Source organism: Sus scrofa, chromosome 10, assembly GCF_054392235.1.
Source record: "Sus scrofa isolate SSC_HxYL_T2T_F1_AM1 chromosome 10, Sscrofa_HxYL_maternal_Yorkshire_Landrace_v2.0, whole genome shotgun sequence".
Lineage (NCBI taxonomy): Eukaryota > Metazoa > Chordata > Mammalia > Artiodactyla > Suidae > Sus > Sus scrofa.
Genome location: NC_139392.1, coordinates 52,783,265 through 52,804,812, shown reverse-complemented (window position 1 = coordinate 52,804,812; position 21,548 = coordinate 52,783,265). Strand labels below are relative to the sequence as shown.

At 38.0% G+C, this 21,548-nt stretch overlaps 1 protein-coding gene across 6 annotated transcripts in view; it reads left to right on the top strand.

Annotated features, from left to right (window-relative positions):
- The first annotated feature begins 3,100 nt into the window (after positions 1 to 3,100).
- ERCC6L2 (ERCC excision repair 6 like 2) overlaps positions 3,101 to 21,548 on the top strand; it is a 129,145-nt gene continuing 110,697 nt past the window's right edge. For all 6 annotated transcript variants that reach the window (XR_014817656.1, XM_021064596.2, XM_003357697.6 and 3 more), the window contains exons 1-2: positions 3,101 to 3,494; positions 8,789 to 9,213. Coding sequence is in view for 4 of the 6 variants with exons in the window: in XM_003357697.6 (XP_003357745.4) it covers positions 3,413 to 3,494; positions 8,789 to 9,213 (507 nt within the window). In the remaining 2 variants the exon portion in view is untranslated. The remainder of the gene's footprint in view (positions 3,495 to 8,788; positions 9,214 to 21,548) is intronic.

The window sequence follows — 21,548 nt, the reverse complement described above, 5'->3', positions numbered from 1 at the left end:
CATCTGTGGTACATGGAAGCTTCCCAGCCAGGGGTCGAGCCACAGCCACTGTAGAAGCAACACCAAGTAGTTACGTTGTGAGCCACATGGGAAGTCCTGTGTATGTGATTTGTCTTATCATCACTTTTTTCAATGTAATTTTCAACACTATAATGATACTTCTAAATTTAAGTATAACTGATTTACAGTGTTGTACTAGTTTCAGATATAAAGTGATTCAGATACACGCACTTTTTTTCAGGTTATTTTCCTTTATAGGTTATTATAAAACATTGAGTATAGTTTCTTGTGCTCTACTGTAGGTCTTTGTTGGTCACCTATTTTATATATAGTAGCATGTATATGTTAATCTCAAACTTCTAATTTATCCCTTCCCTCCTTTCCCCTTTGGTAACCATAAGTTTGTTTTCTACGTGGTTCTGTTTCCTAAACAAGTTCATAAATGGCATTATTTTGTTCTTTTTTTTATAGCTGAGTGATAGTCCATTGTGTGTGTGTGTGTGTGAGATATATATATATATATCTCACACACACACACATATATACACACACACATATATACATACACACACATATATACACACACACATATATATACACACACATATATACACACACATACACACACACATATATATACACATACACACACACACACACATATATATATATATATATATAGCACCTCTTCTTTATCTGTTCTTCTGTCAGCAAACATTTAGGTAGCTTCCATGTCTTGGCTGTTTTAAGAAGTGTTGCAGTGAACAATCAACAGTAACTTTTCGAATTATGGTTTTCTCTAGATATATGTCCAGGAAAGGGATTGCAAGATTATATGGCAGTTCTATTTTTTTGTTTTTTAAGGAATCTCCATACATGCTTCATAGTAGTGGTATCAATTTACATGACCACCAATAGCGTAGGAGGGTTCCTATTTCTCTATACCCTCTCCAGCATTTATTATTTGTAGATTTTTTGATGATGGCCATTCTGATGGTGTGAGGTGATACCTCATTGTAGTTTTGATTGGCATTTCTCTAATAGTAATGCTGAGCATCTTTTCATGTGCCTTTTGGCCATCTATATATCTTATTCAGAGGTCAGTTCTTTAGGGATGAACATCTTAAATCAGTGGACCTCTGGAAAAATAAAACATTACACGACTAGTAATTCCAGTGTGTGTGAGGGGAATCAAACTTCTTGAAGCAGTAAAACAGATATATTTCAGCAATTCCAATATTTTTTCCTACATTTAAAATTTTCCAATGTCAGAATGCATGTTAAATTCAAGTTACAATGATATTGAGCAGGGTTATTTTTTTTTTTTAAGATGTGCCTAAAAAATATGCCTTACAATACACTGTGTTTAAGTTAGAACCTAGTCTAAAACTCTAAGTTATAATGCACTTCCAACTATTAGCCAAAATTTTACTGAAGCAATGGCTATGCATAATGCAGGTTTCAAGCAGATGCGTTCCATTGATAACAACAGTATACTGCAATTATGTATGCTATTCACTACTAAGTCCTTACTATGATGAGGCATTGTTTTAGATGTTTTATTTATTTAATTCTTACAATACCCCTTTTTGGGTAGATTAGTATTATTTGTCTCTCTGCTGTCATGAGTGAGGACATTGAAGCACTGAGGTTAAATGAGTTAACCTCTTAACTATGTGTGAGGGCCAGCATCTATTTGTTTCTCTCAGATACAACATTTTTAGCTGCTGGTAAACAGAAACAAGTGCTATTCTAGATGAAGCATTTTATGAAAACGTTCTCATTTTTTGTATCTGTCTTTGTAGATCAAAGAGCCATATAGTCTTCCTAGTAAGACCCTATGGTAGGCAGAATGATTCCCCCAAAGATGTTCACACCCTAATCCTTGGAACCCATGAATATGTTACTTCATATGGCAAAAGGACTTTGTTGATGTATTAAGGGTATTGACCTTGATATGGGAAGATTATCTTGGATTATTAGAGGACTCAATTTTATCACATAAACCCTTAAAATCAAATAATCCCAGCTACAATTAGAGGGAGATGTGACTATGGAAAGGTCAGAGAGATGCAACACTGCTGGATTTGGAGACAGAAGGAAGGGGGCCATGAGCCAAGAAATGTGCATAGCCTCTAGAAGCTGGAAAAGACAAGGAAACATTCTCCTGCAGAGCCTCCGGAAAAGCCAGTCCAGCTGACACTTTGATTTTAGCCTAATGAGATCCATGTAGAGCTTCTGCCTTACAGAACTGTAACACTTTGGAGCTGTTTTAAGCCATTAAGTTTGTGGTAACTGGTTACAATAGCCATAAGAAATTAATACAGGCCCATTCAGGCTAATCTAGTTCAATGAAATGTCCTACAGTACATTAACATGTGCGGAAACCATTTTTGTATTAATCTTTGCGCAATATCTGTAAAAGTATTACATGAGTAGTCCCCATTAATTCCTGAGTGGTACGCTGCTCTGAAGATCCTTCCCAAAATAGCCCTATGGTTTGCTAAGTGTTTTCCCAAAATGTGTTACACAAACCACTGGTACATGGAAAAAACCCTTTTACCGCATTTATACCTTTATCTTGAACTTAGGCATGTGTCACATGTTTTGTATTCACTTATTTATGATTTACACCATTTTAGTGTAAGACTAGGAAAACATGCCTCTCGTGGGTGTCCTGACGTCGGTGTCCACACGGTTAGGGTGGCACTGCAGAAGGGAACTGTTCGCTTTCTCAAGTTCCTAGGCAGCTGGAAACACGACGAGTAAACCAAATGCGTAATATAAGCCAGAGAGTTACGATCTCCGGGACGACAGTCTCCTGCTGGGTCGTCACCTTTCTTCCCCGTTCTTATAAGACCCACAGTTAGGTCCAAGCCCACGAACAAACCTTCCTGCCTCTCTCGGAAGCCACAAGCTCTTCCCCGGGCCCAGCGATACCAAATCTCGCGATATTTGCAACTATCGCGGATCTTTGTGTTACAGGCCTCCTAGAGGAAAGACGCCCGAAGATCGCTCCGCCCCTTGAACCAAGATTTTGGTTCTCGTGAGATCTCGATGACAGTTCGGAAGCCCGTTCTCGCGGGATTTTCCGAGTCCGGGTTGGAAGTTGCAGTGGGCTGCAAGGGAGGCCCGATACTGAGAGTGAGGGTAAGGGGGAGATTTGCCCGCCGGTTGTCCTTCTCCCCCGGCTAGGTGAGCGCCGCCTTGCCAGCTTCCGGCTCTGATGCAGTCTCGGACGCCACCGTCCCGTATCCCTGGACCACCTCAAGCTCCACATTTGCTCTCTCTTCTCCCGTGACGTCGGGCTTCGGGGGAGCGATGTACGGAGGGAGGCTGGAGGTGGAGTTGGTCGCCGTCCGCCCGCCCCCCTCCTCCTCCTCGCCGTCCTCCGCCGCCTGTCAGGTGTTAAATGCAACCAGGCTGCCAGGCCCCTCCCCCTGGGCAGATGGATCCCTCTGCCCCGAAACCCCGCGCGGAAACCACCAGCAAAGGTATAACCCCCGAGCTCGCCTCTCCGCCCAGACACCTGTGTTTACTGCGTGGGGTTGGACTTCTTCCTCCCAGCTCCCTTGGGGGGGGTGGGGTTTTACGCCGTGGCTCCTCTCGGTGACAGGTGGAGGTTGTGCACCATCCCCCAGGGCTGGAACCAGTTTGCAATTCAGTGTTGAGAACCTGCGCTCTGGTGTTGACGATGACGGTCATTTGCTGAGCAACTTTGGTAGTTTCCTATCTGTAAAATTGAAATCATGGCTGAGTTCTTGTGATTATTAGCTGAGATGGTGTTAGGCCAAGCATTTACGCGACCCAGTGAGTGGCTCAAAATAAGCACAAAGTAAATGTTTGATATTTTTATTGTTTATTCTTGTATGTCTTAGTTCTCAGTGAATGGAAGAAGTTTGTTATTAAGTAGATGAAAAGGCTGAGATATTTCAGTTTATTACACAAAAAGCTTAATATATGATGTACTCAGTCAGGATCACCTTTAATGGATCACCAATAGAGAGAGGGTTTAAGGAGGGTATGGTTATCAGCCACAAGTCGTCTGGGATGCCTTCTTGCCTCCTAATTAATAGCTTTCACTATGAATAGTGATATAACGAAAGCTACCAGATATTGAGGTTCTGTTCTGTGCCCAGAAATATGCTGATTGCTTATTTACATGTTTTGCTTTGAGGAAGATAATTGATTTCATTAAATAGATGAGGAATTCAGAGTTAAAGTTCAGAGAGATTTAAGTAGCAAGGCACAACTCTGAAGGCTAAGGATTGATGGCACTAACTCAGGGATCATAAATATGAATACCTATAGGAACCTGGCAGGTGAAATAAATAGATGAAGTTTCTCAGTGGAGATTAGAGTAATTGGGATGCTCAAACCTCATTTAAAAGGGGTAGGGGTAATTAATTCTAGGGAATTAATTGTTCATTCATGTGTGACTTGGTACAGCATGGTAGCTACGAGTTCAGATAGCTTGGTTCAAATCCAAGCTCTGTCACTTTTTAGTTGTGTGACCATGGTTATCTTTATCTGTTTCACCATTTGTAAAATGGAACAATTATTATCATTATCATTATTATTATTATTGCTATTATTATTGTCTTTTTAGGGCCACACCGCAGTATATGTAAGTTCCCAGGCTAGGGGTTGAATCAGAGCTACCGCTTCTGGCCTACGCCATAGCCATAGCAATGCCAGATCCTTAACCCACTGAGTGAGGCCAGGGATCCAACCTGCATCCTCATGGATACTAGTCAAGTTCTTAACCTGCTGAGCCACAATAGGAATTCCTAATGATATTATATATATGAAGTAATGAAATGTTTGCTGAAAGGCCTGCATGGACTACTACATCTAAAGCACATGTCTGGCACACCTAAGCCCTCAAATGTTAGCTATATATAAATATTTGTTAATTTGACAAGTGTTTGAGTGTCAAACATTGTCCTAGGTGCCTCAGGTATAGCAGTGAACACAAATTAAGTCCCTCCTCTGAGAAACTTAAATTTAAGTTGAGGAGACCAACAGTAATAGATAGTTCATGTTTTTCTCTGAAAATGGAATCAAGCAGGATGAAAGAAGGGAGAGTGGCAGGGAGTGCTATTTTAGATTGGGTGATCAGAGAAGATACTTCTGAGGAGATGCCACATGAGCAGAGATCTGAATGAACTGAAAGAATCCTGTTTGTATTTAGGGAGAATGATGATAAAAGGGACAGAAATCTCAAGGGCCTAAGATGGGAGCAGGCTTAACTCAAGGAAGCCAGTTTGGAATGAAATCAGGAGAGAGGGTAGAAAATGAAGTTAAAGAGGAACACAGGGACCAGATCATAAGGAGCCTTATCCCATTCAGTCCAAAAGGCAGTGATCCTATTTTAAGCTGTTTGTTCTGGAGTTTGAATACTGAGAGATTCAGCCTTTGCTCAAACTCAACTGAGTCTCTTTAGTTCTAGAAATTAACCCAAACTCAGGAACCAAGTAGATTTCTGTAAATTACATGAAGCGGAGGTTTTTGCACATGCTGCATGTGCCCTTTGACCAAGATGCTCTTCTTAGATCTCTTTCCCTTTTAAACTCTTTCTTTGGTACCTCTTTGCACCCTGTTCTGCCAAAGCACTTACTATAATTTCACCTTTGTGAACTTTTTAGTATCTGTTTCTCTTGTTAGATATCAAGGTCTGTGAGATCCAGGAGATGTTTTCATTAACAAATTCAGCACATTTATTGAGTGTTCTGGTCCTGGGGATAACATTTTGAACAATACAGACATTTTCTTGGAAAAGATACTTTCTAGGGGAGAGGCAGAGTTTCAAAAGTAAAGATAATTAAATATTTGTGATATGTGCTAGGGAGGCAATAGAATACTGGGATATGGAATAGTGGGATTCCCTACTTTAAATAAGGTGGTCAGAAACAAAATCTCTGAGGAGATGACATAAAAGTAGCTGAGAGAAGACCTCAGTATGTGTGAGTCAAGGGAAAAATTGACAGATTAAGTTGGAGAATAAGTAGGGGAAGATCATACAGAGGCTTGTAGGCCATAGTTAGGAGTTTGGATTTTATTCTTTGAACAATGGGTAATTACGAAAAGATTTTAAGTTAAAGATTTACTAATAATTTATATTTTAAAATAGTCAATTTTTGGAGTTCCTGTTGTAGCTCAGTGGTTAACAAATCCACCTAGGAGCTATGAGGTTACGGGTTCGGTCCCTGGCCTTGCTCGTGGGTTAAGGATCCGGCGTTGCCATGAGCTGTGGTGTAGGTCTCAGAGGTGGCTCGGATCCCATGTTGCTGTGACTCTGGCGTAGGCCGGCAGCTACAGCTCCAATTAGACCCCCTAGCCTGGAAACCTCCATATGCCCTGGGAGCGGCCCTAGAAAAGGCAAAAAGCCAAAAAAGAAAAAAAAGAAAAAAAAAAAAAGACGAAAATAAAGTATACCCAAATTGTTAAAAAAATAAAGTAGTCAGTTTTGCTGCTATGTGGAAAATTGATTGTCGGGGGAAATAGTGTCAGCAGAGAAAATGGTTAGAAGTCTATAGCAGGACTTTAGGAGGAAGCCAGAGATCATAGGAAACTATGATCAGCCTGACAGTTGTTTCTTAGTAGATAGTTTTACTGGAACACAGTCAGACTCTTTTATTCATGTGTCTATGGCTGCTGTTATGTTATAAGGGCAAAAGACAGTATAGCCTGCAAAAGCTAAACTAACACATAACTAAAATCTAACTCTACAGAAAAAGTTTGTCAGCAGTTGTTTAGAGAAATTGTATCAGGGAGGAAAGGGATTTTTTTTTTTATGTTTGTTTTTTTGTTTTTGTTTTTTATAAGAACCAGCAGGACATTCTGATGGATTGGATTAGGGATTAATATAAAAAGAGGGATAGGAGCTGACTAAAGGTTTTCTACCTTGAAAAGTTGGTTAGACGGTGATGCCTTTTAATGAGCTTTAGAAAGACTAGTTCTGAGCAAGTTTTAATCACTATCATTTTTGACATTGATTTTCTTCGTTTTATGCTCGCTGTGTGGTACAGTCTCTGGTAAATAATTAGTGTTATTTCATGTATGTTGAATGATAAATGAATGAATGAAGTCTAAAATTTATAAGGCATTTCCACTGGGCAGGCAGACAAATCATGTGAAACAGAAATAATGTGTTAATAATTACTGTAAGGGCCTTTAAGGCCTAAACAGTACTATTATGGAAATAGGGCCCACTGACCTGTTATCTCTGTACAATGAATCAGGGTTTTATTTTCACATTAAAACTATGTCTTTTAGAATAGTGTAATAATTCTCAGTTTGGATGCAAAGATTAAAGTGGGAGAACAGATTTTTTTTCTCTGTACTAAAGATTGTTATGTAAAAACAACCTCACTGAAGTTAAAATAATGGTTTTACTTTTGAGGAACTAGTGATGACGAGTAGCATAGTGAGCTGTTCTTGCCAAAGAGAGTGTAGACATACTTGTCATAATATAATCATGAGTGTTTTAAAAACCTAGTTCAAAAGCATTAGGAAGGCCCCAGGAAACTACCAGTGATATGATCTCAATGAGAAATATGTCGAAAAAATAATTCCTAGTATTCTTAAAATTGTAGTCATGCAATTCCTCTGGGATTCTTGCTATAAGAAATCCCATTTGGGAAATTATTTTTACTTAATTTCCTCTATTTGGTACTTTTAAAAATTAAAAAAAATTTTTTCTTAGGGCCGCACTTGTGGCATATGGGAGTTCCCAGACTAGGGGTCGAATCGGAGCTCCAGCTGCCAGTCACAGCCATGCCATCTGTGACCTATCCTTAACTGAGCGAGGCCAGGAATTGAACCCACATCCTTTATGGATACTAGTCAGGTGCATAACCCACTGAGCCATGATGGGAAACACCCTATTTGGTACCTTTTAATTGTACCAATAGTATACTCTGTAGAGACTCTTCTCCCCATTCATAGTGTTGTATTTTCTAAATAGAAAATGAAATAGCTGTATAATTAAGCACAGAATAAATTCATAGATAGAGAGAAGTTAGACTCTTCAAAGAATAAAAGAACCTTAGCAGAAAGAGATCTTAGAATTCATCTCTTTTTTTAAGACCCTCAACTCTTCAAAATCTAGAAGGGAAAAGGCTAGTACGTGTCACTCTGTAGTTGTACCGGAGATTCCCCTGGTTAGTTGTATCCAAGCCGTGTTTTAAAAGCAGCAATGTTGACAGTGAGAAGAAACAGCTGTCTTCAGAGGGAGAAGAAATAACTAAAAGGGTAGACAGAAGACTCACAGAAAATATTGCTGTTCAGAGGATTTTAGCTTACTTATTACCAAATTCTTTCACTATTACTCTGCCATGTCAATAATGGTATACATCATGTTCATGAGTCACCATGAATCTTTAAGTCAGTGGTTCTCAACCCTGGCTGTGCATCAGAGCTACCCTTTGAATTCAACGATAACAACCAAACACATAATAAAACCAAATGTCCATTGCTCACACCCACTGAATCAGTATCAACAGACATCATATCTAAGCGTGTATGGGGAGATTATGACATACAGCAGAGCGAGAACAACTGGACATTAATTATGTACCCTTTATTCTGTTATTATAGGAGGACATCTGATAATATATTTTAGGAAAATAGCTATACATATTATGAGTATAATTTATCTTGTTTCAGATTTTGGAAAGGATATTTATGTGAGGTACTTTTTTTTTTTTCCTCAAAGCAGCAGATAAAGGAGGTGTTCCTTTATAAGTTAGATGTGGAAACCTTATTTTCTTCTTTATTATTATAGCTATATGGCATCCAGGAGAAAGATGTCTTGCCCCGTCTCCAGATAATGAAAAACTTTGTGAAGCAAGCATAAAATCTATCACAATGGATGAAAATGGCGAGTCATTTGCAGTCATCTTATATTCAGATTTTCAAGAAAGGAAAGTGCCTCTTAAAAGACTTCAAGAAGTAAAATCTGTTAAAGAGTACTCTAGGAATTTTATATTTGATGATGAAGATTTGGAAAAACCTTATTTCCCAGACCGGGAATTTCCATCATCTGCTGTTGCTTTTCAATTATCTGAAGATGGAGCCTCTATTCCTTATACTATTAATAGGTATTTGAGAGACTACCAACGGGAAGGAGCCCAGTTTCTCTATGGACACTTCATCCAAGGAAGAGGGTGTATTCTTGGTGATGACATGGGACTTGGAAAAACAGTACAGGTATTTATTTTAATTACTTTATTATTAAAACTCAGTAAAGTCGTACGTAGTATGTCATGCATATCATGTACACAAATGGATACCATATTCAAATTTTTGTTTGTAGCCCTGATCATCTTCTTCTTCTTGGGCTGCTTCCTGCATCATATGGGGGTTCCCAGACCAGGGGTCGAATCGGAGCTATAGCCGCCGGCCTACGCTACAGCCACAGCAACTCGGGATTCGAGCCGAGTCTGCAACCTACGCCACAGCTCATGGCAACGCCGGATCCTTAACCCACTGAGCAAGGCCAGGGATTGAACCCGCAACCTCATGGTTCCTAGTCGGATTTGTTAACCACTGAGCCACGCCGGGAACCCCTTCCCGATCTTCTTATAATTGTTTTGTGTGGGTGTGTATGTTTGTGTATATCTCACCTACCCACTTAAGGACGTCTCACTACTTAAGGATGGTGTTTCATCAGTATTTTATCCTTAATACTTATTTGTACCTATAAAATATGTTATTTAAAATAATGTTTTATTGTAATTTGACTTGATTTTACCTTTGGTGATACTAGTATTAAGATATCAATTCTATCTAGAATAATTTAACTTTTTTAGTACTACCGTATGGAAGGAAAGCATTCTGACATTTGTTAAGCTACATAGCGTGGTTAAATTGACTTACTGCAGGCCTTTTGTGCATATTGTTTGCAGTTTATTATAGCAGAAGTTTCTCAGTCTGGGATCTTTGGGCCACTAGGAGTTGTATTGGTGGGCTTTGCCTTCTGGTTCTCTAAAATGTGTGCCTGAATTTGTGCATGTATAGACTTTTCTGCAGATGGGCTCTATGTTCATTATCTATTGCTATATAACAAATTATCCCCAAGTGTAGCAGCTTAAAACAATACACGTTTGTCGTATTATGCTTTCTGTGGGTGAGGAATCCAGGTACCTTTTAGTTGGGTCTTTTGGCTCTGCTGCTCACAAGACCACAGTCGTTTCATGTTTGGGCTTGGGAGAATTCCTTTCCAAGCTCATTTGATTGTTGCAGGATTCAGTTCCTTGTGGGATGTTAGACTGAGGCCTCGGTTTCTTGGGAGCTACCCGTGAAGCTGTTCCATGGTTCCTCGCCACATGGGCCTCTTCATGGAGTGTCTCACAATGTGGAAGCAGATTTAACAGGGAGAACAAATGAGAGTCCTAGTGAGACAGAAGTCATGGTCTTTTGTAACCTAATCACAAAAGAATCAGCTCTTCACTTTTGCCATGTTCACTCTATTAGAGGCAGGTTGCAAGTTTTAGCCCCTACTCAAGGGCGGGGGGATTAAATATGGTTGGAGAAGAAGTGACAATTATTGGGAGCCCTGTCAGAAGATGTCTACTACAAAGGTTTTTAATCCAAAAAGATTAGATTTCTGAATCTTGACTTTATACTAAATAATTACTCTGAATTTTCAGGAGTGTGTGTCTAGTTTGCAATTAAGTCCTTCTGTGTTTCCTTCTTTATGATTGAATTGAAGCTATTTTATTCTTCGTGATACTTCTGCCATTAGTAGAATTCAAAGGTAAGTGGAAAATTAACATTTGAAAATAGCTTTGTAATGGAACTGTGTATAAAGAAAGCTCTCATGTAAAAAGCTAGGGTAAAATTTAAGTCCTTCAGTAATCAGTGTATTAATATTAGCTGTAATCTCTGTTGCTTTATGCTCAGGCAATGTGCATGGTTCTAGGCTTGCACACTGAAGCTGTTAAATAATTGCTTGTGGAATAAACAAATTTACTTTCTCAGAATCCTTTTCCAAGAATAAAGAAAGGAGCCTTTTGGAAACTACCATCTGTGACCAGGATATGCAGATGGATACTAGAGGAAAGTAAATCATAAAGCCCTTCTATCTTTACATATACTTTTACTGTTTTTGCCTATGCTAGAATGTTCTTTGCCACACACCTTTAACTAGTAGTGCCCGTTCTTCTTCACAGAAACATGCAGGTGCTTACAAAAAGTGACTTGCAGTTTGGGAACCCCCCCCCTAAAATTACTAAATACAGTTCAAATCCTCTGCACATTTTAGGCTCAAATTAAGCTTTCATCTCTGAAGCTTATATTACAAAGAAATTCCTTATATTTTACATTTTATAAGGTTCTTTTAAAAGTTATTCTCCTGCACAATTGTATATTAACTGACACACTTACAAATCATTGGAAGGCTTTGAGTTATGTGCTGCCGTGAAAGTCTGAGGGCTCATCTTCTGAAGATTAGGAAATAGTTTTTATACTAATTTGATACATAGCTGGATTTGTCTTATCCTTCGGGACTAGTTCTCTAGTTATTATTCTTGTAACTCAGAATAATTTCTCTGTGAACAGGTGGTTTTGGGAGATCTGTTTCAGATAGAGCTTCTGTAGATGGAATGACCAAGCCAGTTGAAGAGATGTGAACCTTAGTTATTGAGTGCACCTGAGTTTCAAAATGCAGTAGCGTTAGGTGAAAATGGTCTATAAAAATAGACCATTGGCAATTACTCTTTGCCTATGCTGTTAACTTTTTTCATTTCTTTTTCCTTTTTTTCTGATCTCATCCCTTAAGTTTTCTCCGTCTTATATTCTAACTTGGACATTGTATGAAATTGAGCTTTTTTTTCTTTCTCAAAAAGCTTGTTTTATGTACTAAAAATATTTGCTCTCCTCATTTCTAATTGAAAAGTAGGTAAATTTAGTATTTTACATTCTTGGAGTTCCTGTTGTGGCTCAGCAGGCTAAGAACCCAGCTAGTATCCATAAGGATACGGGTTCAATCCCTGGCCTTGCTCATTGGCTTAAAGATCCATGAATACACAGACATGCATAAATATGCAAAAAATGGAATCCCTAGTATTGTAAAGTGATTTTTCCTCAACATCTTTATATGAAGTTTTTCAACCATATAAAAGAACTGGAAGAATTATGCAATGAATACCCTATACTCACCACCTAGATTCTGTTAACCTTTCATTATACATGGCTTTATCATATATTTGTCCATTTATTCCACCACCTTTTGTTGAATTTTAAAGTGACAGATGTTAGTATTTTTTTTCTTTCTTTTTTCTTTTTAGGGCCACCCTATGGCATATGGAAGTTCCTGGGCTAGGGGTCGAATTGGAGCTGTAGCTGCAGGCGTCTGCTGCAGCCGTGGCTGCACTGGACCCAGGCTGCATTTGCAGCCTACACTGAGGCCAGAGATCAAACTTGCATCCTCACGGAGGCGACTATGTCGGGTTCTTAACCCAATGAACCACAATGGGAACTCTGTGTTTTATGTATAAATACTTAAGCATACATATTGTTAGCTAGGGTTTAATTATAATTCTTTTTTTTTTCATGTTGAAGTGAGATTTACAATGAAAGGCACAAATCTTTTTTTTTTTTTTTTTAATCTTATGACCACATCTGCAGCATATGGAGGTTCCCAGGCTAGGGGTTCAGTTGGAGCCATGGCTGCCGGCCTACACCATAGCCACAGCAACACAGGATCTGAGTCGCATCTGTGACCTACACCACACCTCACAGCATTGCCGGATCCTTAACTGAGCGAGGCCAGGGATCGAACCTGCATCCTCATGGATACTAGTCAGATTCATTTCCACTGAACCATGACAGGAACTCCTGAAATGCATAAATCTTAAGTGTACCCACAATTCCATGAGTTTTGACAAATACATATATCTGTGTAAGCCAGCTGATCTGTGTAAGCTCTTTCAAGATAGCATTGCCATCACTCCAGAAGATATCTTCAAGTTCCTTCCTGACACCACACCCAAGAGCCAATCTTTTTCTACTTTTTCTACCGTAAGTTAGTTTTACCTTTTCATATGAATGGGATCATAAAGATGTACTCTTAAAAAAGGCTTCTTTTACTTAGCATAATATTTTGAGATTTATCTTGTTATTGAGTTCGTAGGTAGCTTGTTTCTTGTTATTACTGGGTAGTATTTCTGAGTTGTATGGATGCTGTATTCTGTTGATCCATTCTCCTGCTGAGGGATACCTGGGCTATTCCTAGTTTTTAGCTATTAGAAATAAAACTGTTAAGAATTTTCTTGAACAAGCTCTTGTGTATTCATGTCTCTTTGGTAATAATTAGGAATGGAGGAGTTCCCATCGTGGCTCAGTGGTTAACGAGTCCAACTAGGGACCGTGAGGTTGCAGGTTCGATCGCTGGCCTTGCTCAGTGGGTGAAGGATCCAGCATTGCCGTGAGCTGTGGTATAGGTCGAAGACGTGGCTCAGATCCCGAGTTGCTGTGGCTGTGGTGTAGGCCGGCAGCTACAGCTCTGATTGGACCCCTAGCCTAGGAACCTCCATATGCCACGGAAGCGGCCCAAGAAATGGCAAAAAGACAAAAAAAAAAAAAAAAAAAAAAAAAAAAAAATTAGGAATGGAATTACTTGGTCATATGCTGTTTTTGTTTAGGTTATATGAAATTACCAAACCTTTTTCTAAAGTGTTTGAGCTATTTTGCATTCCTATCAACAAGGTATGAAAATTAGGATTGCTCCATATTCTCACAAAATTTGGTTTTTTGAGTGTGCATATATGTGTAAGTTTGTAGGTTGTTTATATATTTTATTAAGGTATAATTAACATACAATAAAATGCATAAATATATAGTGTACAATTTGATAAGTTTTACATGTATATGCACCCATGAAATGACACAGAAGTACCACAGTCAAGATAATATATTGTTTATATATTTTATTAAGGTATAATTAACATACAATAAAATGCATAAATATATAGTGTACAATTTGATAAGTTTTACATGTATATGCACCCATGAAATGACACAGAAGTACCACAATCAAGATAATATATCACTCCAAAAGTTTCCTCATGTCCATTTGTGCCTGTGGCTTTTTTAACACCTATAATTTATCACTACTATTTTCACTTTTAGTTTTTAATTGAACTAAGAAGTTAAATTGGGAAAGAATGCAAAATTATGGATTTTTATCAAAATTTCTGAGTATTTTACAGAATTCTCACACCTAATTCAACATGTAATTTGGGCGTGGGGGGCGGCAGCCACACCTGCAGCATATGGATGTTCCCAGGCTAGGGGTCCAATCAGAGCTGTAGCTGCCGACCTATGCCATAGCCACAGCAACTCGGGATCTGAGCCATATCTGTGACCCACACCATGGCTCACAGCAGCTTCTCATCCTTAACCCACTGAGCAAGGCCAAGGATCGAACCTGCATCCTCATGGATACTAGTCAGGTTCATAACCTGTGAGCCATGATGGGAACTCCAGCAGGTAATTTGAAGTGACTTTCCTCTGTACATTTGCATAATATTCAGCTGTTTCAACTAGAATATATAAATTTGGGAAACTGACCTTTTTTTTTTTTTTTTTTTTTCTTTTTCCTGTCTTTTTGCCTTTTCTAGGGCCGCTTCCTACGGCACATGGAGGTTCCCAGGCTAGGGGTCTAATCGGAGCTGTAGTCACCTGCCTACACCAGGGCCACAGCAACGGGGGATCCAAGCCATGTCTGTGACCTACACCACAGCTCACGGCAACGCCGGATCCTTAACCCACTGAGCAAGGCCAGGGATCGAACCCACAACCTCATGGTTCCTAGTCGAATGTGTTAATCACTGTGCCACGACAGGAACTCCAGGAAACTGACCTTTGATAATCAAATAGCTCAGCTGATGGGAAGAGAGTTGAATGGGCATTTACTATGGGGCAGTGTTTCTCAAAAGTGTAATTTCTGGACCAGCAGCATCAACATCCCCTGAAACTTATTCAGGATTGTAAATTCTTGGGTCTTATCCAAGATGTACTGAATGAGAAGCAGCGGGAGTGGGGCATAACAATCTGTGATTTAACAAACACAGGCAATTTGAGTCCCACTAAAGTTTGAGAACCTTTGCTCAGACTGTATGTTTTCAGAAGGGACGGAAAACTTGTTAATACAATGAAGTTGGTACGATGAAAGTTGGTTAAGAGTGTGTTTAGTCTATGGAATATTTGTACATAAGATGATCATTTTTGGTAAAATTTCAGAAATGGAAGTGATATTGGAGATAATCTTGTTCAGCTTCTTTATATACTAAATGAAGAAATGGAGGCATAGGACTACTAAATGGCTTCCCTGTCTAAGGTCATTTACAGGAAGTAACTATTTTCATTTCCCTTCTAGTACTTTTTCCCCCCTTCTTTCTCTACCCTTTGCTGCCTTCCTGTTAGAACTTTTGCCCAGCTTTTAATTAACTTTATTCATTTGTTCAATTAGTTGACATTTATTAAGCGCTTACCGTGATAGGCACTGAAGAGCCTAATGTAACTACTTAGCATGGTCACTACCCTCACAGAGTTCACAAATGATGATGAAAAGAAATGTAGTCAAGGGGCCATCATCCCAGTCTGATGTTCCAGAGGAATTAAGTGGGGAAGCAAGGCTGCCCTGGGGTGTCAGGGAAGTTGGTATTTTCATCCTTTGGTGTCTGTTGGGTTTGCTTTTGAAAATTCACTGAAATTTAGAACTACTTTGAGTGAAATCAGTTAGGACATTGAGATTTTTTTGTTTCTTTTTTCATTGATGCTATAGCTCCGGTACAATGTTTAAAAGATTTATCATAAAAGGAGAATTCATTCATTGAATCAAAATGATTTTTTAAATATTAATTTGGTAATTAATTTTCACAGACACAGTCTTAAAACATGACTTTTAAATAAGTACAGATATTTTTACATATTTATTTCCCCATCTATTATGTGAAAAAAGATAGTACTTTTTGAGCATAGAGAGAATTTTGCAAACTATGAAGATTTTCTTTGAATTTTTGTTTTTATATTATTTGATATTATAAATAATGTTTTTAAAATATAGGGCTAGTAAACCTCAATCCTGAGAAATGGTAGCATTGCTGGTAATTATAGCTTTTTAGGTTATCATCAATACTGTTTTTTGGATAATATGATCTTCAGTTGATTCAAAAGCTACACTAACATTTAAAGCTTCTTTAAGTCACAAGCCATGTTGTTCATTTAGGAATATAGTAATAAAGAAAACCATCATCTTTGTTTTCATTCATGGAGAAAATGCCATAATATCCAATGTGAAAGGCAAATCAACCTCCAGAGCCACAAACCCTTTAAAACAGAAACAAAAATATCCTAGCCTTTTAAAGATAAGTTGCTTTTCTTGTTTTGGCATGTAGTTCAGATTTTAGAACCCGCATTTTGTAAAGATAAATGGACTAGGCCCCCTTTCAAAATAGGACTTTGTTGTTTCTGTTGTTTAAAGCAAGCAAAAATATACCTTTTGAAGTATTATTCCAAAGTACTTGTACCTTTTTATCTCCCAGGGAGATGAAAAATAAAGAATGTAGGGTTTTTTTTTTTAATCCTGTAAGAAATAGACAATTTTTGCTATGCCTTTCCTATTGGTCTAAGAAAAGGTTTGTTGCATTATTTCCCTGTCTCTGATTTATGTTGTATATCATGAACTTGACTGTGTGTGAGGAAAGATAGCCTATAAAAATGTTTGCCTGACAGAGTTTAGAAAGGAATGCCTGTAAAAACAAAGCTTTCCCAGAGTGATATTTCATTTCTGAAATGCAGTTTTTGGTCTTTTGCTATTCTTTCAGGTGGCTGATTTAAATTTAGGGTTTTTTTTGTTGTTGTTCTTTTTTTTTTTTTTTTTTTTTTTTGCTTTTTAGGGCCACACCCATGGCATATGGAAGTTCCCAGGCCAGGGGACCAGTTGAAGCTGTAGTTGCCAGCCTACACCACAGCCATAGCAACGCAGGATCTGAGCCATATCTGCAACCTACACCACAGCTCACGGCAATGCTGGATCCTTAGCCCACTGAGCAAAACCAGGGATGGAAACCGTGTCCTCATGAATGCTAGTTGGGTTCCTTCCTGCTGAGCCATGAAAGGAACTCCCTGTTGTTGTTCTGTTCATCTTTAACCATAATTTTAGAACTATTCCACATCAAAGCATCTTCTGTTTTTTTCATATTAGTTTTATAAAGCTGCATGGTAAATATGTTGTTCTCTTTCAGTGAATTAAGATTTTGCTAGACCTCTACTATGCTAGTATGAGTGATAGAGATGGCTAGATCTATCCCAAAATTATGTATTCTCATTGCCTTCTTGGAGTTGTGGCCAAATGACAAAGAATATTTCCCATTCCCCCTTGCATGTCTTGAACTTGTTAACAGAAATGAGGGTGGAAGTGATGAATGCCATTTATGTACAGTCCTGGCACATAAAATCCATTCGTACTGTTCTTTACATTCTTTCTCTCTCTCTCTCTTCTGCCTTTTGGATGTTGACACATTACTGCTAGTATTACCTTAATATAATGAGCTAAAATATTGTCAGTGGTTTTTAGTTAGCGCCTCTAGTTAGTACGTATTCTCAGCTAAATTCAAATTTGTTTTCACTTCAGCTTACATTTTGGGGGATAGGTGAATAATCTTTTAGGAGGTAGCGTAGATTATTTAAAATGGATGTAAGGATTTTTCTTTAAATTTGTTAGTGGATTTAGTGAATTAAGTAAAGCTAATCCATAATTAGAGCTTATAAATTTAGTCATGGTTTATGGAAGTTAGACGAGATTCTTCAATAAAATAGACATATCACATATCTTTGTTTCATAGAATTTGACAGGTTATGTTAGAACAATGACTGTATATCATCTTGGATAGATGAACAGATTGAATTATGAATTATCGTAATTAGGAACATATAGGCATAACCCAGAGATATTGCGGGTTCATTTCCATACCACTGCAATAAAGTGATATCATAATAAATTGTCACATGAATTTTTTTGTTTCCCAGTGCACATAAAATTTATATTTACATAGTTCTATAGTCTATTAAGTGTGCAATAACATCATATCTAAAAAACCAATACACATACCTTAATTTTAAAAATGCTCTGCCATTGCTTTATCAACTAAGTTTATGTAGTATTCTAATCCTTTGTCATTTCAATAATTTCATAACATCTTCACCAGGAGTAGATTCCATCTCAAGAAACCACTTTCTTTGCCTATGAATAAGGAGCCACTCCTCATCTCTTTTGTTTTTCTCATGATATTGCAGTAATTCAGTTACATCTTCAGGCTCTAGTTTTAGTTCTGTTGCTGTTTCTGCTACATCTGCAGTTACTTCCTGCAGTGAAGTCTTGAACCTTACAAAAGTCATCCAGGAGTGTTGGAGTCAATTTCCAAATTCCTGTTAATATTGACATTTTGATCTCTTTGCATGAATCACAGATGTTCTTAATGGCATCTAGAGTGGTGAATCCTTTCCAGAAGGTTTTCAATTTCCTTTGCCCAGATCCATTAGAGGAGTCACTATCTATGGCAGCTATAGCTTTGTGTAGTGTATTTTTTAAATAATAAGACTTGATAATTGAAATGACTTCTGATCTATGGGCTGCAGAATGGATGTTGTGTTAGCAGGCATGAAAACAACACTAATTTCATTGTACATCTCCATTAGAGCTCTTGGTTGACCAGGTATATTGTCAATGAGCAGTAATATTTTGAAAGAAATCTTTTTCTTTTTTCTGAGCAATAGGTTTCAACAGTGGGCTTAAAATAGTTAGTCAACCGTGTTGTAAACAGATGTGCTGTCATCCGGGCTCTGTTATTCCATCTGTAAAGGACAGGCAGAGTAGATTTGGCGTCATTCTTAAGGGCCATAGGATTTTCAGAATGGTAAATTATATTGGCTTCAACTTAAGTTTACCAGCTACATTAGCCCCTAAGGGGGTCAGCCTGTCCTTTGAAGCTTTGAAGCCAGGCATTGACTTCTCCTTTCTAGCTATGAAAGTCGTAAATGGCATCTTCTTTCTCTATAAAGCTGTCTTGTCTTCATTTAAAATCTGTTGTTTACTGTAGCTTAGCCAGATCTTCTGCCACCTGAGTTCCTGCAGCCACAATGCCCTAAGCCCCATCTGCAGCCTGCTCCATACCCCAGCCTTACACTCAATCTGGGATGAACACAACAGAGAAAGGGGCATGAATTTGGACTGCTTCTAAATAGAGCTACAGATGCCTACACAGGCAGTGCACATGTCATCTGTGAGCAAACAAACCTCACTTGCTTTAGCATTCACCTCCTTTGGGACAGGGCATACACTTGGACAGCAGAGCTTGATTGAACCTGACCCTCAGGACAGGGAACAGGGAAACAGATCCAATCCCTGAGAGAGCAGCAACAGCCACAGAGCAGAGAGGATGTTCTAGCTCACACCTACACAGGCTTTTGATACTTCAATACCAACCACACCCCCTATCAAGAGGATAATGGCCATCACACTCTGAGGAAAGACATGGCTGGCATCCATCCATACCTAAGCCAGCTCTTATACCAAAAACACTGGATACACAGTCTACACAGGAGCACTCCCACATAAAAACACCCTTTCAAGACCAGAGTAGATAATTCTTTCTCCTGTTTGTTTTCAAGGGCACATGAAACATTCTCTAGGATACACTACATGTTAAATGGTCATAAAACAAGCCTTAACAAATATAAGAGTATAGAAATTATTTCAAGCATCTTTTCTGACCACAATGGCATGAAACTAGAAATCAGCCACAGAAAACTGAGAAACAATTACATGGAGACTAAACAGCATGCTACTAAGAAACCATTGTGTCAATGATGAAATTGAAGAAGAAATTTAAAAAAATATGCTGAGGCAAATGACAATGAAAACACAACCATATAAAATCTATGGGGTTTAGCAAAAGTGGTTTGTAGAAGGAAGTTTATAGCAATACAGGTATTCTATAAGGAACAAGAGACATCTCAAACTAACTTAATACCTAAAAGAATTAGAAAAAGAACAAACAAAACCCAAAATCTGAAGAAGGATGGAAATATTAAAGGTCAGAGAGGAAGTAAATTATATAAAATAAATATATAAAAAATAAAATAGAGATAAAAATAATAGAAAAGGTTAATAAAGCCAAGAGTTTGTTTTTTGAAAAGATAAACAAAATTGATAAACCTCTAGCCAGGCTTACCAAAAAGAGAGCAGAGCCAAATAAACAAAATAAGAAATGAAAAAGAAATAACAACCTGTACCACAGAAATACAAAAAATCATAAGAGAATGCTGTGAACAGTTATGTACCAACAAATTGGATAATGTAGAAGAAGTGGACAAATTTCTAGAAATATACAGCCTGCCAAAACTGAGTAAGAAGACACAGATAATTTGAACAGACTGATCACTAGAAGTGAAGTAGAATCTGTAATTTAAAAAATCCTTTGCGTACAAAAGTCCTGGATTAAATGGCTTCACTGGGGAATTCTACCAAACATGAACTTGTACAAATCCTTCTCAGTCTATTCCAAAAAAAAATTGCAGAGGAGGGAACAATCCCAAATTTTCTTTATGAAGTCACCATCAGCTTTATACCAAACCCAGACAAGACACTACAAAAAAGGAACACTGGAGACCAATATCTTTGATGAACATGGATACATAAATCCTCAACGAAATATTAGCAAACCCAGTCCAACAACACAAAAAGGATCACATGCCATTATCAAGTTAGATCCATTCTGGGGTCACAATGGTGGCTCAGAATATCCAAATCAATCAGTGTGATACACTGCAATAACAGAAGGAAAGACAAAAAAATCACATACTTATCTCAATAGACAAAAAAAAGCATTTGATAGAATTCAGCATCCACTGATTAAAAAGTTCAACAAAATGGGAATAGAGGGAATATATCTCAACATAACCATTCACAACAAACCCACAGCCAAAATAATACTCAGCAGTGTAAAGCTGAAAGTCTTCCTCCTCTCACCACTTCTATTCAATGTAGTGCTAGAAGTCTTAGCCACAGCAGTTAGACAAGAAAACGAAATAAGATATCCAAATAGGAAGGGAAGAGGTAAAACCATCACTATTTGCAGATGAAATGATACCCTATATCAAGAACCCTCAAGTCTCCACCCCAAAACAATTAGAAATAATAAGTGAGCTCACCAAGGTAGCAGGATATGAGATTAATATACAGAAATCTGTTGTATTTCTTTGCATTGGTAATAAAATATAGAAAAGAAAGTTTTAAAAATAAAACAGTCCTATTTAAAATTCACATAAAATTACCTAGAAATATACTTAACCAAGGAGGTAAAAGACCTGTGCATTGAAAAGTATAAAACATTGATAAAGAATATTGAAGATAATTCAAAGAAATGGAGAGCTATCTGTGCTCTTGGATTGGAAGATTTAATACTATTAAATGGCCATACTACCCAAAGCAATCTACAGATTTACTTCAATCCCTATCATAATACCCATGGCATTTT